The sequence below is a fragment of the Phymastichus coffea genome, unplaced genomic scaffold (assembly GCF_024137745.1).
Source record: "Phymastichus coffea isolate CEN01 unplaced genomic scaffold, Cenicafe_Pcof_1.1 PCOF00053, whole genome shotgun sequence".
NCBI lineage: Eukaryota > Metazoa > Arthropoda > Insecta > Hymenoptera > Eulophidae > Phymastichus > Phymastichus coffea.
Window position 1 is genome coordinate 1,144,904 of NW_026706864.1, and position 15,211 is coordinate 1,160,114.

At 35.9% G+C, this 15,211-nt stretch overlaps 5 protein-coding genes across 7 annotated transcripts; 2 read left to right on the forward strand and 3 right to left on the reverse strand.

Moving 5' to 3' along the window:
• The first annotated feature begins 106 nt into the window (after positions 1 to 106).
• On the forward strand, positions 107 to 1,802 carry LOC131665631 (stromal cell-derived factor 2-like protein 1). The gene is made up of 4 exons (XM_058937663.1): positions 107 to 303; positions 662 to 857; positions 940 to 1,161; positions 1,240 to 1,802. Exons 1-4 carry the CDS (start codon positions 243 to 245, stop codon positions 1,403 to 1,405), a joined length of 645 nt encoding a protein of 214 aa, XP_058793646.1. The 5' UTR covers positions 107 to 242; the 3' UTR covers positions 1,406 to 1,802.
• On the reverse strand, positions 1,447 to 2,869 carry LOC131665696 (palmitoyltransferase ZDHHC22-like). The gene is made up of 4 exons (XM_058937753.1): positions 2,755 to 2,869; positions 1,842 to 2,668; positions 1,495 to 1,514; positions 1,447 to 1,451 (listed from the first exon to the last, which is right to left on the reverse strand). Exons 2-4 carry the CDS (start codon positions 2,606 to 2,608, stop codon positions 1,447 to 1,449), a joined length of 792 nt encoding a protein of 263 aa, XP_058793736.1. The 5' UTR covers positions 2,609 to 2,668; positions 2,755 to 2,869.
• A 67-nt stretch (positions 2,870 to 2,936) lies between these two features.
• LOC131665629 (transport and Golgi organization protein 11) lies at positions 2,937 to 5,186 on the reverse strand. 3 transcript variants are annotated; one of them, XM_058937660.1, is made up of 5 exons: positions 4,792 to 4,923; positions 4,490 to 4,719; positions 4,311 to 4,405; positions 4,087 to 4,232; positions 2,937 to 4,015 (listed from the first exon to the last, which is right to left on the reverse strand). In XM_058937660.1, the coding sequence occupies exons 1-5, from the start codon at positions 4,821 to 4,823 to the stop codon at positions 3,805 to 3,807; spliced, it is 714 nt and encodes a 237-aa protein (XP_058793643.1). In that variant the 5' UTR covers positions 4,824 to 4,923; the 3' UTR covers positions 2,937 to 3,804. The 3 variants fall into 3 exon arrangements, with proteins under 3 accessions (XP_058793643.1, XP_058793644.1, XP_058793645.1); XM_058937661.1 differs by having other exon boundaries at positions 2,939 to 4,015; positions 4,872 to 4,936; XM_058937662.1 differs by lacking the exon at positions 4,792 to 4,923 and adding an exon at positions 4,980 to 5,186 and having other exon boundaries at positions 2,944 to 4,015.
• Positions 5,187 to 6,827: 1,641 nt separating this feature from the next.
• LOC131665697 (E3 ubiquitin-protein ligase MIB2-like) lies at positions 6,828 to 9,087 on the forward strand. The gene is made up of 2 exons (XM_058937754.1): positions 6,828 to 6,981; positions 7,759 to 9,087. The coding sequence occupies exons 1-2, from the start codon at positions 6,976 to 6,978 to the stop codon at positions 9,085 to 9,087; spliced, it is 1,335 nt and encodes a 444-aa protein (XP_058793737.1). The 5' UTR covers positions 6,828 to 6,975.
• Positions 9,088 to 10,508: 1,421 nt separating this feature from the next.
• Positions 10,509 to 13,815, reverse strand: LOC131665716 (actin, clone 205-like). The gene is made up of 2 exons (XM_058937773.1): positions 13,665 to 13,815; positions 10,509 to 11,875 (listed from the first exon to the last, which is right to left on the reverse strand). Exon 2 carries the CDS (start codon positions 11,848 to 11,850, stop codon positions 10,720 to 10,722), a length of 1,131 nt encoding a protein of 376 aa, XP_058793756.1. The 5' UTR covers positions 11,851 to 11,875; positions 13,665 to 13,815; the 3' UTR covers positions 10,509 to 10,719.
• Between the last annotated feature and the right edge of the window lie 1,396 nt (positions 13,816 to 15,211).

Below are 15,211 nucleotides of genomic sequence, written 5' to 3' on the forward strand. Positions count from 1 at the left end.
GCGTGTGGGAAAAACACACTTTGCGCACGGAGTATCGAAAACAAATAATCACCATCTCCCCCCCCCCCACCTACACATATACCAATTATCAGTAGAGAGACACGTGTCACTCATTCGAACCGCGTAGTTGACACGTGCGCGCGACTGATTTGGTATGTAACTCTAACCATAGTTTTTTTCGTCTGCTTTCAACACACTGTATAAATCTGTGTTTGTTGATACGAGCAATTTTTAACGAAAAAATGAGAACAATACTCGAGCTTGGAATACTTGCCTTGGTTGTGCAAATAGGATGTGTTACCGGTGAGTATAACAAATTAACATTTTTATTGACGTGGTCAACAATTTTTGCAAGGGCTTCGGTGGCAAACTTGCACGGTATAACCTAAGTGTTAATACTTAATTTTCGGTGTTTTCAGACATTTTTTCTTGTGTTTAGTACAATTTGGAAAATATTTTATTTATCTTATTTATTTTTGTATTTATAACTGTTGACATTTCAATTAATAAGGTTTATTTTCAAAATTACAACTAATTTTTTAGATATTTAATATGTCCAAAAACAAAAGTTCTCAGTACTTTATTTCAGAAGAAAATTAATGATAATTATGCGATAATACCAATTGTTATACATTATTGAGTTTTATTATTTTTATTCCAGCTAAAGGAACAAATTTTGTAACATATAACTCAGTGATTAAATTAATGAACATAGACTACAATGTAAGACTGCATTCACATGATATTAAGTATGGAACTGGAAGTGGACAACAATCGGTTACAGCAATAGAGACTAAAGAAGATGGAAACTCATATTGGCTTGTTAAAGCACCTACTGGAAAGTCCTATACTAGAGGGTAATAGTTGACTAATGTTAAAATGATAAACTTTAATAGTTTGAGTTCGTGATAATAAAGTTGATGTTTGGCATTTTTGTAGAAAACCTGTGCAATGTGGAGATATAATCCGTTTGGAGCATACAGCTACAAAGAAGAATCTTCATTCTCATCTCGTAAGTTCTCCGTTGAGTGGAAAACAAGAAGTGTCAGCCTATGGAATTAATTCAGATGGTGACACAGGAGATCATTGGATGGTAGTATGTCCTGGTGACTATTGGGAAAGGGAAGAGCCAATTATGTTGAAACATATAGACACAGAAGCGTAACTAATAACTTATTATTTTATTAAAAAAAATTTCTTCCCTGTAATTTCATACATTGAAATATTGTCTATTTGCAGGTACTTAACTGTAACAGGTCGAAAATATGGTTCTCCAATCGTTGGTCAACATGAGGTTGTTGGTGAATATTCATCCAACAGTTATTCACAATGGCAAGCAATGGAAGGTCTTTTTATTCATCCTAATGATTTCAAGAAACAGCATTATGAGCATACAGAATTATAATACTGACAACAGCTCCATTCTCTCATATAATAGCATATTTTTCATACTTGTGTGAGATATTTTTTTCAGTATGTTATTTGTGTGATTGCTATATGTAAATACGTATGTGCTATAGAAAAAACGATTGATTATTTATAAAATATCAGTTTTATCAGAGCAAACAACGATTTTGTGATGAGATAGATGACATTAATAAATAGTAGGAAAATCTGATTTTTAATGTTTCATAGTGCAATCAGTGGTTAAATGCATTTCATGATTTGTAATGAATTTTCCAAGGAAATATACTTCTATTTAATAATAGTTTGATATCAGTTCATTACAATACAATAAAGAAAATCATGACAAATGCATAAATTAATTCTTTTTTTCAATTCAACATTATAAATAATAAACATTTTTCAATTTTTTTTGCTAAACACTTTTCAGTTCATACTTTTCATCTATATTTCTGGAGTGTAAAAATCCATTAAACGGGAAGACAAAGTTCAGAAGACCATAACTTCCAAAAATTTCATATATATCCTGTTGCTTTGCAACATAATCAGGATAATACCTCTGTCTTCCAGACATACAAGCAATCAACTTCCACAATCCATAGACTAGAGTAAAACAAGCTATCGAAACTGATACATTGAACAATGTGACTAAAAATACATGTATACTTTCATCTCCAACCAAGAAGAATTTGGCTAATGTGATTGGGAAGAAAAAATTCAGAGCAAAGTAATAGATATTCAACTTGCTAGTATCAGAATGCAAAAAATAATCATATAAATAAGGCCCTGTTGTAAATACAGAATACACACAGGCTAAAGAAGCATAGATACAGATTAAAACAAAGTTTCCCATATTCTGTCGCAATATACAAGCTCCCAGAAAAAAGCAGTGATGATCTCGATAGTAGAAGCATTTGCTACACAGTACACAATGCTGTGCAGGCCTTCTAGCGTAATGCTTGCACTTTCCACAGTACCAGAATCTTGTGTCACAGCCCTCTTGACAATTCTGTGTGAATGGTATGATAACCTTCTTGTTGATACTGTAGACAAGGTACCAGTTGAGATAAAATTGAACTGACAGGAACACAAACAAAGGTGATATTGTATTTTGTATGTACATTGTGGCAAAACCTATCAGTAGGCTGAATAATACTGTCATTGCTGGGCATGTTAGATAGGCGATGTAATGTAACCTCTTCATTCTTCATTTCAGCGTAAAATTACTCTCAGCTATGATATTTTCTAGTGTTGACTAGTTCTTCTAAAAATTTTATCAAAAGAAAATTGAATTGTTAGATGCAAATAAATTACGTTAAATGAAAAGAAGGCAAATAAATTACAAATTACCTCTGTTCAGCGCCATTATATTTAACTGTCTGCTATCCGGCCCGTGAATGTCAAATATCACGTGATGCTTGATATTGCGCCAAAATTCAAATTAATCTTTGTAAAATGAACAAGGAAATTATTTTAATGTTACAATAACCAGAAAAACCAACATGTGAGAAAAAACATCTTAATCTTAAATTTATTTTTTATCATTACAATAAATCACTAGCGTCATTATGTGTAAATGTACAACATCGCATGTTTGTGACGAGGCTACGAGAACTTACAGTCTTGCCTATACACGAGTACAATAATTTCTTTTATAATAATCAAAGATTGATATAGTATTTTAACTTCTTTTCTTTTTGTTAATGCTATACATATTTCTGTACAAGGTGTAATGAAATCTAATCGATTTGTAGACTAAAAATTTTACACCAATTATTTTAAATACAACTAGTAACAAGTTGTTGAAGTAATGGTAGCAGAAAAGAACGAAAATGAAATCAAGTACGGTCACTTTTATGGTCGACCAGGTTCTTTATAGTGGCATTACAAAAAAATTCCAATACTTTGGCTGCTACCTAATCTTAATAACCATTGTAGTTATATGTAACTACATCTGATTCCTACTATAAGTGGAAAAAAATAGGGTATTTTAGACGTCGATGGAAAATGAAATCGTTAAAGCTTCATTTCTAAATTTTTATATATATATAAAATTCTGCTCTGTTTCATAGAATTCAAAACTTTCAAAAAATTTGCATTTTAAAAATTACTTTCGCTTAATTTACTATAAGATAAATTATTCTCTCGATGATACGTCAGTCGAGTATAAATTCATCTGTAAATCAACAAATTCAGTATAGATAAAAAAGATCCAAGGATGAGAAGAGAAAGCTTGTGTCATACTCGATTTTTCAATTCACATTCCTTAGTAACTTTTTTGATTGTATATGGTAGTCGTACTTGGAGAGCTTGTTTCAAGGGCAAAGTAGGGCACAATTCATTCACATACCATCAATGATGAAAAATCATCCGTCAAGTCACAAGGAAAAATCTTTCAAATTAATTCTTGCCAAACCAAGATATCATCCTCGCCAAAAAATACAGAGAAGCTGTGATGTACATAACTTTCAGTTTTGATCCTTGTTGCGAGACTTCTGACTCAAGGGCCATAATTCGTCGATTGAGCTTGTTCATTTGTCGTTTCAAATGTTGAAATTCTTCACCAGGTGGCAAAGAGACATCCATAACACCGTACGCTGGAGTGTTTTCTCTGTGAATATATTTAAAGTCAATGCTCTGTTGTGTAACTTCAAGCACCAAAATATTTCAGAAGACATTCACCTGACATGTCTAGGAATAACTTGAGATTCGTTCAAATTATTACGTATTTTAACACCAATTTCTTCTAACTCTTGGGGGCTTGTTACATTAAGATCATCAGCTGCAGGGTAATAGTGAGTATCCAGAGTTAGCACTCTTGGCGGCGTCTATAGAAAATTTTTCAAGCAATTAAATAGTTTACATGACATGCGTGTCTTAGCTTTTAAAATTAAAAATTTACTCACAATGCATCGTACAATTGGAGGTTCAGAATGCATGACCTCATTTTCTATAGCGATTTCTCTTGGAGGAGCTTTTGCACCAACATGTTGTTCTTGACCTAAGCACAGCAGAACTTATTTGTAAACAATGACCTATTAAATTGAACTATTCAAAACAATCACAATACATGATTAGATCTTACCAACAACAAGGATTCGATCTGGAACATTCATTTCAACCTTTGGATTGACAAGACTCCAAGAAGAACCATTTGTCCCATTAAGCTCATCTTCATTGTAACCTCCATTGACTCTGATGCTCTTTGGCACCCTCATTTTTTTGTTAATGTCGAGACTGTAATTGGGATCAAACCAGTTGTCAGGATCACCATTGAAACGCGTGGGACTGTGTGCATTAGCCATTGTGCTAAATCTGAAATAACAATAAAAATTAACGTAATGTAACAATAATCGGAAATATTAAACATTTTTCTTTTTACGCAACAATTCCAAAATGCAGTGAAAAATTGAGAACATAACTGTAATATTAGCACGAGGATGTCAAAAATTAAATCGAAATCATACCTTGGCATGATCAACGCAAAAATTAGAGGGCGAACGGAAAAAAACGGGCAGCGCGAAATCGGAGCAGTGAATAAACAAAGCCAACAAAAGATTGACGTAATAACTTACCTTTATATCGAGTCTGAGCGTGACGTTGAGATGACGCGGAAGGAAAATCCTAGATTTTCGTTGGCAATAGAAGCATTCGGTAACCGCTATATACGACAACAAAGCCCTTGTATACCTTGGCTACGCTGATCTCACGATGGTTTTTCTTATTTATATCTATCTCTCTCTATCTCTCTTGCGCCCCTTTTCTTTCATCAGCAAGTCGTTAGTGTCGTTACGGCACATCGAACCGAAGTTCTGCACGGATCGCTGTAGATAATTATCGATTTAAATGTGTATCTGAATTTATTAAGATTGTTAACCCTAAAAAACGACTTATTGTTGATGTATTTTCGTGCAACACACTTGTTGCGCATTATTTTGTTTTTATTATTTTCATGTTAGGTCATTGTGTCAATAATGGTGATGGTTGATTTTCAAATTTTTTCATGATGAAAAGGTTATAGTTCGATTCGATTTTTTCCCCTAAATATTCTTAGAGGGAAACTAACTTCAGTTGATACGCGCGAATTTTAAATATACTGCCAAGCAGACGACATTTGTTATCGATGCTGATCATTGTGTCGTATAGCGTGAGTGCTGGAGAATAAGAAATAAAATAGCAAATACTAATAAGTATAACACAGCGCGATCAATTTACAGTCAAGTAAATCATTTGGAACTGAAATCAAAGTAAATTGATTTCACGTGTAATAAACGCGTTGTTCAATCGCTAAATATGATTTTTTAAAGGCCCAAACCAGAAGTGAAATTACGGTGCATACAGATTACAGACCGAAAAGGCTTTATTTTAGTGTTGGTTATGCGCACATGGAATTATCAACTTCATGTGTTAGACCCTGGTCCCATAGCTACGTATGAATGCGGACGGGACACGGACGCAAATCGCTACTCTAGTAACATCACTAAAAATATCTAGTTCGGTTATTTAGTACCAACACTACCGGTAGTGAGCAAAAGTAACTGTTATTTAAAACTGTAGCGCCGAACGTACCACATTTAATGTTCAAGTGTCAGGTCTATAATTTACTTTTCAAATTCTCATGAATATTGCTTATTGATGAGTATGCTAATGTAAAAAAAGCTTTTGGGATGATTAATACATATCATTTATATATATTTTCTTCTTCTTCTCATACATTCAAGTACTTCCATAAAATTAAGGCCTAATTCCACTAATTGTAGTTGAAAGTCTATCAATTCTCTATCATTTGCCATCTTATAGACTGCAATAATGTAAAGGTTAAATATAAGCGTTCATTAAATGTGGTACGTTCGGCGCTACAGTTTTAAACAACAGTTACTTTTGCTCACTACCGGTAGTGTTGGTACTAAATAATCGAACTAGATATTTTTAGTGATGTTACTAGAGTTGCGATTCGCGTCCGTATCCGTCCGCATTCATACGTACACCCAACGTGGATTGAATCGCGACCCCCCCAGTTAGGTTGGTATGAGAATTCCGTCGTTGCATCGGAACGAAAAAACCGCGGGAAAATTCAAAAATGAAAATTCGTTTTAAGATACGATAAAAAGCTAAAACGTTACTAATTTGTTTTTAGGTTTAAAATTAATTGTTTGCGAACAATGAATTTAGATGCTTGATTATTTGATTTTAGGTTTTAATTATATAATTTAAGAACGAGCGTTATACTATGGCCGATCTGAAAACCACCGTTACGGACTGAAAGTAGCACTCATACCAACCTAACTGGGGGGGGTCGCGATTCAATTCACGTTGGGTAACCTATGGGACCGGGGCCTAAAGCCTCTGCTAGATGGGTCTAAAACTAGCCCCGGGGGGGGGGGTATTCCATTAAACGAGTCTGTCTATCTTGGTGGGTAAAATCGTCCCACTTTTTACATCCTTGATTAATTCGAAAAAAAACGAGTGACATCGTGATTCAAGTAGAAGATTGCACATTTTCACCAACAATTGATTTGACAAAATAGTTTTTCCACACAGTAATTATATATTAGTAATTATATATCTACAATGTTGGTAAGTCAAATTTAAACATTTATTTTATCGGTTATTAGGGTTGTAACATAATTACACACCGGATACTTTTTGAAAACTCAATAGAAAGTACGAAGTTAAGCGCAATTTCCATCGAGTTAAGTTTAAGCGCGCAATTTTCGTCGACGAGGATACGGAAAACTACGGAAAGTACTTTCCTTACGACGTGTTGAATAAAAAGATAATATAACCGTTCGTTCTATGTTTACATACATACTTTTTAATCTTCCCCTTTATATGTGGATGTCCTAACGGCCTACGGCCCGTGAATGTCAAATATCACGTGATGCTTGATATTGCGCCAAAATTCAAATTAATCTTTGTAAAATGAACAAGGAAATTATTTTAATGTTACAATAACCAGAAAAACCAACATGTGAGAAAAAACATCATTAATCTTAAGTTTATTTTTTATCATTACAATAAATCACTAGCGTCATTATGTGTAATGTACATCGCATGTTTGTGACGAGGCTACGAGAACTTAGTCTAGCCTATACACGAGTACAATAATTTCTTTTATAATAATCAAAAGTTGATATAGTATTATTAAATACCATGTAGATATATAAAATAAAACTCTTGTATACCTCAGCAAAAAAATTGAATTATTGCTATAAATAAGTACCGTATTATGAAAAATTGATAATTTGGTTTTCATATATTTATGCTTCCAATATTTGCTTAATTTTTGAACAATGACAATTAATTATTTTCTAAAAGGGAAATTATTTAAATAAATTTTAATTTCTATTTCAGTTTTCTAGTGATTGTACATTAGTTTATTTAATTAACAGCCAGGATAATGACGAAGTCAAGTCGATTATCACTACTACATCTGTGCATAATGCAGTCGATGAAAAAAATAATACATTATTACATTATGCAGCTGAATATGGAAATCCAGAGATTGTGCAGTTTCTTATAGACTTAGGTAGCAATGTTGACCCCAAAAATAACCTTGGACAAACTCCAATAGTTAAAAGCTTTCAATCTGATTTGCCATGCAAAAATGTCATAAGCATTTTGCTTAGAGCTGGGAGTGATATAATGGAGCAGGACGTAAATGGTTACAGTGCATTTAGTTTTGTCAATTGCATTGAATGGTTAATGAAAGATACTAGAAGGGTTGAGATCCTAAAAGTGGTACTCGAATATCAAAATTTGATTTATTACCTAAGCTGTTTCAATGTGTTGATTGAGGCAAATAAAGAAGTCATTAAGACATTAGTGCAGACAAATATCGATTTATGCGTGCCTGATATTGACAGACAATCTTTAGTTCACGTTCTTGCAATGAACCCTCATCCTCATGTTACGGAGCAACTGCACGGTAAAAATTTCGATGTGGATATGCGTGATAATTTTGGACGGACGCCATTGATGTATGCAGCAATGAATGGAAACGTCGGTGGTGTGAAGTTTTTACTCAATGAAGGGGCTGACATCGAAGCCATCGATTACGATAACATGACAGCTTTGTATATAGCCATTATCAGCAAAATGAAGAATGCCGAAGAAAAACTTGGGGCCATTCAAGTTCTGCTGGGGCATGGCGCAAATTTACAAATAAAAATTGCTGGTGACAGCAGTAGAACAATCTTTGATGCATTGTTAAAGGATAAAAAAAACTTTGTATTGGCGAAACTTATGCTCGCTCATTTAGCTTTGCAAGAGTTAGTCGGAACATCTATTCTCGAACTTATTCGCAATAAAATCGATTCCAATATTCGATTCAAATCTTACTTTGAATATTGCCATCGACAGCTTTCTATGACAATCTACCCGTCGATCACGTTGTTTGACTTACTTACACTGAGTTCAAAAAAAATGGAGCATTATTTACGTAACAAGGAATTCAAGGCTTTGTTGAACAATTACGAGACGACAATTGATTATTTCAACAATATACTATACAAGAGGGTAGAAAAAGCTAGTCGAATGGTTGAGCTGAAGAAAGCAGCAGCTAAGAATTGTTCTACACTGATGAAGTTCGAGTATGATAATTATCCTTTCATCGCTGATCAAATAGTTGATTATTTAGAGGAGCGAGATATTGAGTGCTTAAAACTTATTACTTCAAAATAAAACACCCTAAATGAAGATTTAACTATTATTATATAATATTTCGTTTAAATAATGTACTACCACTGTAATACTATAAATTACTCATAATATTTTATTAAAATAAATTTATTGAAATAAATCACTCAGATTGTTTTCCTCTCCTCCAATTCAACTGGAATTCAACATTTTGCATAACATCTTTTTTCACCTTTAGCGCTCAACAGGATGTTATAGCAAATTAGCACTTGGAGAAAAATCGTTTTACTGGAATAATTTTCAGTTTACACGAAATATATCAGTCATCCTGCCTCCTCTAATACTTCATTAAGGCGAGATGACTGTCGCTATTGCTAAAAACTAATACTGAACAAGAGGCGAAATCTACGATACGTATTTCGGGAAAATTACTGCGTGTAATTTTATAATCCGGTATTGCTTTTTCGTGAAACAAGTTTTGATTTTATAAAAAAAATAGAGTTCTTAAAATGTTATAGAAACATTTTAAGATGTGAGGACTCACAATACATCAGTTTTTCGCTCATCATTAACTTTTATGCACATTCCAACGTTCAATCGCATTACTTAATAGAATAAATAATATATTTTATTTCACAATGAAAAATATAATTTTGAATGAAATCAATGATTCCATAAAAAGTTAAGTTATTTTGTGATGAGTTTATTCACACAGGTGGATGCATATAGAAAAAAGCGACAAAATACATCAACAGCTATAAGTTTTGAGCCATATTTAAATTTAAGAAGCTAAAAGTAAGTTCAAATTTACAATAAGAAATGTTTATTTGAGAGGGTCGAATAAACTACAAAAAGGTAAGGGATTATACGTAAGATCAATGTCTGCTAATATTGTAATTTAGAGATAAATTAAAACTTCTGTGATATAAATTGAGGTAGTATTTGTTGCTATCATTCAGAGCTATTTTTACTTCGAAATATAAGTTACAAATATTTATAAGACAATCCTAAGTAGAGCTAAAATGAGAAATGTCATATAAATGTTGAGTAAGAGCTTTTCCGTGAATAATAAAGTGCAACATGAAAACACGTTGAAAGTTTCCAGGCGTAGAAATCATAACTTCTATTATTATACAATTTACGAAATATATGACCACGCATGCCTACTTTTTTCAATAATTATTGCCATAAATATCTCTACTACAAGCAAAGTAACTGATTTTTATGAATTTAATACAGACAGCTGTTTTCGATTTAATTGGAAATATTCACTAATTTAATGTGGAAAAAGTTATAATTGCTTAATTAATTGATGAAATTGATATCGAACTCTCTGAAAGTTTGAGACCATTTGAACGTGTTTTTTCAATCAAACGATTTCAAAACTTATCAAGAGAAAAAGAAAATCATGTTTCACAAAATAATATTTATTTTTAATGTAGGGATATATACAAAAGATGACGGTATTGATTCTTACAAAATTTTACTGGTGTTCCAAGAGAATAAATATTTTGAAAAAAAATTTTCGTTACAACGTTGCTTGTGAATGAGAAAATAGTCGAACCGTTATTCGTATGGTTCGATTACAAAAAGTGGCAACGCATTACCAATAAATATAATGAACATATAGAAGTATGACGTAAATAGATAGAGATATCGCTTCGTTGTTTTCGTAGTTTAGAAGCACTTGCGGTGGACAATGCCTGGGCCTGATTCGTCGTATTCCTGCTTGGAGATCCACATCTGCTGGAAGGTGGACAAGGAGGCAAGGATGGAGCCTCCGATCCATACGGAGTATTTCCTCTCGGGGGGAGCAATGATCTTGATCTTGATCGTGGAGGGTGCCAGCGCGGTGATTTCCTTCTGCATGCGATCGGCGATACCGGGGTACATGGTGGTGCCACCGGACAGCACGTTGTTGGCGTACAGGTCCTTACGGATGTCGACGTCGCACTTCATGATGGAGTTGTAGACGGTCTCGTGGATGCCGCAGGACTCCATACCCAAGAATGAGGGCTGGAAGAGGGCTTCCGGGCAGCGGAACCTCTCGTTGCCGATGGTGATGACCTGTCCGTCGGGAAGCTCGTAGCTCTTCTCGAGGGAGGTGCTGGCGGCGGCGGTGGCCATTTCCTGCTCGAAGTCGAGGGCGACGTAGCAGAGCTTCTCCTTGATGTCGCGCACGATTTCGCGCTCGGCCGTGGTGGTGAAGGAGTAGCCTCTCTCGGTGAGGATCTTCATGAGGTAGTCGGTCAAGTCGCGGCCGGCCAAGTCGAGACGGAGGATGGCATGGGGCAGGGCGTAGCCCTCGTAGATGGGCACGGTGTGGGAGACGCCGTCACCGGAGTCGAGAACGATGCCGGTGGTACGACCGGAAGCGTACAGCGAGAGCACGGCCTGGATGGCCACGTACATGGCCGGACTGTTGAAGGTCTCGAACATGATCTGCGTCATCTTCTCGCGATTGGCCTTGGGGTTGAGCGGCGCCTCGGTCAGCAGCACCGGGTGCTCCTCCGGGGCCACGCGCAGCTCGTTGTAGAAGGTGTGGTGCCAGATCTTCTCCATGTCGTCCCAGTTGGTGATGATGCCGTGCTCGATGGGGTATTTGAGCGTCAGGATACCTCTCTTGCTCTGCGCCTCGTCGCCCACGTAGCTGTCCTTCTGTCCCATACCGACCATCACTCCCTGGTGACGGGGCCGACCGACGATCGAGGGGAACACGGCGCGCGGAGCGTCGTCCCCGGCGAAACCGGCCTTGCACATGCCGGATCCATTGTCTACGACAAGGGCAGCTACTTCGTCGTCGCACATACTTGTGGCTTGATTATTCTTTTATCTGCAACGGAATCCAATTCATTACTATTGTTGCTTGTCAAAATTACATGATAAATCGATTTAGCGATTGCAAATCATGCATTTAAAAATGAATATTTTGTTCGATTGCGTTCTGCCGCCGAAAGTTTTCAAATTATCAATTATCACTTTTAATCGTAATTTATAATCTATCATCTGAAAAATATTTTTGCAATAATAATTGAAATTTACAATTGCACCATGATAGACCTCCGCAATTATCAGTGAATTCTAATTGTTAAATAATACGATACTTACAGAATCAAGTGAAAACTTTTGACGATGAGAAATAAATTAACGTGCTGTTTTTCTAGTATATCGATGTAGCGGTTATTAATTAATTATTATTTCGACTTCTGTCTGTATGACTCGATTCGTTTTGGCAGAAAATTGTAAAATACGAAATTATCGAATATTTTGGTATAAATATACCACAAACCGTTTTTTCAAAATTAGAAAAACAAAATTATCAACTTTAAACCATTGACAAATGTTTTTCTGTAGAACATATTTTAAAATGTTTTAAACAAAAACAAAATTGATGCAATGGAATATTATGATTTAATTAATAAAAAGCGAAAAATAAGTAATACATTGAGGTGTGTATAGCATTCAAAATTAGTACTTAGCACAATCCAAGTATAAATTATTAAAATAAAAATTGAAATTCAATCTATTTCATTTCAGAAAACGATTTATTAATAACACCGTTGCCAGATACGCCAAGAAAATTCTGAACGAATTCTGCCGAAATCAAATTTCCTAACAGCTACCGTGGGGTGCGGAACGAAAATCCGAATACCTATTTTAAGTTAGGCGTCGCTAATTTTAGACGAACGGCGTCCGAACCCTATATGTTCAAGCGTTGGTTCTGAGTCGCGCTGCCGTTTTTAAAAATAGATCGAAATTTTCGACTTTTCAAACACAGCCGATTTTCCGTAGAAACGAAGGCTTGAATAGTCCAAAAAGATTTCTTTTTATTTTTCTAATTGAAATTTTCAAAAATTGCGAAATTAAGTCGCTGAAAAGTATTTTTATCGTTAGAAATTTTCCCGCATTGCAAAAATGTATTTGCATAAGATGTATTAATGCAGAAAGTGTTGCAAACAATGAAAAATATAATTTAATTAATGGTGAATATAATGGTGCGAAAGAAAAATATTGTTAATTAAAAAATGATGCTAAAACTGGTTATCGATGAAACAAGATTTGATATTCTAAAATGCATCGAAACTTGTCGACGAGCTCGAGCGCTACTCCTAACTTTGCTCGTTAGCACACATTTTAAAAGTGCTGGGCCAATTGATGTTAGAGTATGAAATAATGATATGTAAAAAGTGAGTATTTGAAATAGAGCAATTGAACTCGAGCAGCAGCACGAGCTTCCCTACTCGAATATTAGTGCGAGCTTTGCCACTTGAACGTTAGTAAGAGCTTGTCACTGTGAATGATTGCGTGTGCGTGTCGGCGGTGTGGTTTAATGTTCCGAAAGTGCTACAATATGCCGTGCGCATCGAAGAATCGAGCACTGAGTAGCGTCCGAAACGGCAAGGCGATGGTTTGGCAATGGACAAAGGGTGGCAGAGAACAAAACACTTGGCGAACTTGCAGCGGTCGGGCCGCAAACTGCTGTCGCGCGTCACAAGAGCGTCGCAAACTGGCAAAGCCGCCTTGGTAAGCGAGAGCGAAGGAGTCGGGCCCGTCGACGAGCGGCTCGCGAAAGAGGCAGAGAGCGAGCTCGTGCGCAAGGCGTGTGTGAGAGACTTACGTACCGTGCACCGGACAGAGTAAAATAGCGTCTGTGCCGAGAGGCGCGGCGCGCGTCGAATTTATGTTCTAGTTTACACGCCCCCGCGGACGACGCTGCACGAAAGATGCTGAAAAAGGCTCGCCGCGCGGCTCCTCGCGCCGCTCACTAAATTCAACCACGCTCATTCCTAACACGTACAGTGCGCTCGCCGGCTGCGCAACCTGCCCTCCTCGCTCTTTTTTCCTTTGTTCTTGCTCATTTTCTCGAGTCGCCGGAACGACCGACCCAACTTGCCGTCTCTTCGCGCTCGCTCGCCAATTTTTCCGCTTTTCACTGCAATGTCCGCGTGCTTTGCCATTGTCGATCATCGCGACGATTGTCCGAAGCTGACGCTCCCGACGATGGTCATTCGTGGCAGAGGGAGACGATTAGCAACCAAAGTCTCCGACCAGTATAAATATGCCAGCGCTATCTAAAAAAAATTAGGAGTGCCAAATTTTTTAAGTTGACCCACTTTGCTTTCTCCCACGTGGTATTTTCGTTCCTAAAGCTCAACGAGACCTCCCTTACTTCAGGCTAACTTCGGTCGCGGTTTCCTTTCTCCCTTCTTTTGTAATTCAACCTTTCGTGTGTTCCATGCGAATCTCAGAATCTCAAGCGTTTCACTTCTAACGTTGTACAAATGTTTAATGCTTAACGGTGGATTCCGCTGCAAGCTCTACAGCTTGTTCCATCGACGAGCGTTAAGTTTTCTAATGTCAACTTTTTCAAGCATATACAAATAATATAATATTTCAACTACAGTGACGCTCAAATTTTCATTGTTTGTTATTCGATGGATCTTTAGTTCATTGTTCTATTCAAAAGGAAGGTATCGCACATTCGAAAACTTACGTTTCACTTAGAATTGTTTTTTAAGTTGCTTTACATTCCAGTTTTTTAAATGTTTACAATATTTGAGCGTTACTCCGTCGACTAGAAAAAAAAAATGAAGACCTGAGTTATATTTAGCAATATCCGATGATATTATTGACAGCAAGAAGCCCCAATATGTAAATAATAGTTCTTTTGAGAATGCTAGCTATTTAGCACACTCCAGTTTTTTAAACGTTAAAAATATGTCAGCGAGTCCAAAGAGGGGGTATATATTTTCAAACAAAACAAAAGTTTTTTTTTTCCATTTTTTCCTTTTGTGACGTTGTGAATAGTTTGGATTCATTAAATCACCATTCAAAAAACAATCGAAATAAAACTACGCTAAGCAAATACAACCGGTTCTAAATGCATTTTCCAAATAAAAAATAAGCTACAAACAAAAAGGCAATTAATTTCGCGATAAGCTGCATTAGTGAGCCGATAATTGCTAAGACATTGCTAAGATAGCCCAGTGTTTTTACGTGTACTGGAATACGTTGCACATACGATTCGAGAGTATTCTATGTTAGGTAGCATCGATTGTGTGATCTTTTACATATTTTTATTTGTAAAAATTTGATTGTTCATTTAAAAACAGATTATTAATTTTCCAAACGATCGTATAACTCAAAGACCAATTTCAGCTTATAATAA

Excerpts from the sequence above, each read along its gene's own strand:
- LOC131665696 (XM_058937753.1), bottom strand. The coding sequence starts at position 2,608 with ATGAAGAGGTTACATTACATCGCCTATCTAACATGCCCAGCAATGACA. Across the intron at positions 1,515-1,841 it reads TCCAGAAATATAGATGAAAA|CACATACGTATTTACATATA; the intron begins GTATGAACTGAA and ends TTTTTTCTATAG.
- LOC131665629 (XM_058937660.1), bottom strand. The coding sequence starts at position 4,823 with ATGTTCTCAATTTTTCACTGCATTTTGGAATT. Across the intron at positions 4,720-4,791 it reads TTTCACTGCATTTTGGAATT|ATTTAGCACAATGGCTAATG; the intron begins GTTGCGTAAAAA and ends TTGTTATTTCAG. Across the intron at positions 4,016-4,086 it reads GTTATTCCTAGACATGTCAG|AGAAAACACTCCAGCGTACG; the intron begins GTGAATGTCTTC and ends ATATATTCACAG.
- LOC131665631 (XM_058937663.1), top strand. The coding sequence starts at position 243 with ATGAGAACAATACTCGAGCTTGGAATACTTGCCTTGGTTGTGCAAATA. Across the intron at positions 304-661 it reads GCAAATAGGATGTGTTACCG|CTAAAGGAACAAATTTTGTA; the intron begins GTGAGTATAACA and ends TTTTTATTCCAG. Across the intron at positions 1,162-1,239 it reads AAACATATAGACACAGAAGC|GTACTTAACTGTAACAGGTC; the intron begins GTAACTAATAAC and ends GTCTATTTGCAG.
- LOC131665716 (XM_058937773.1), bottom strand. The coding sequence starts at position 11,850 with ATGTGCGACGACGAAGTAGCTGCCCTTGTCGTAGACAATGGATCCGGC.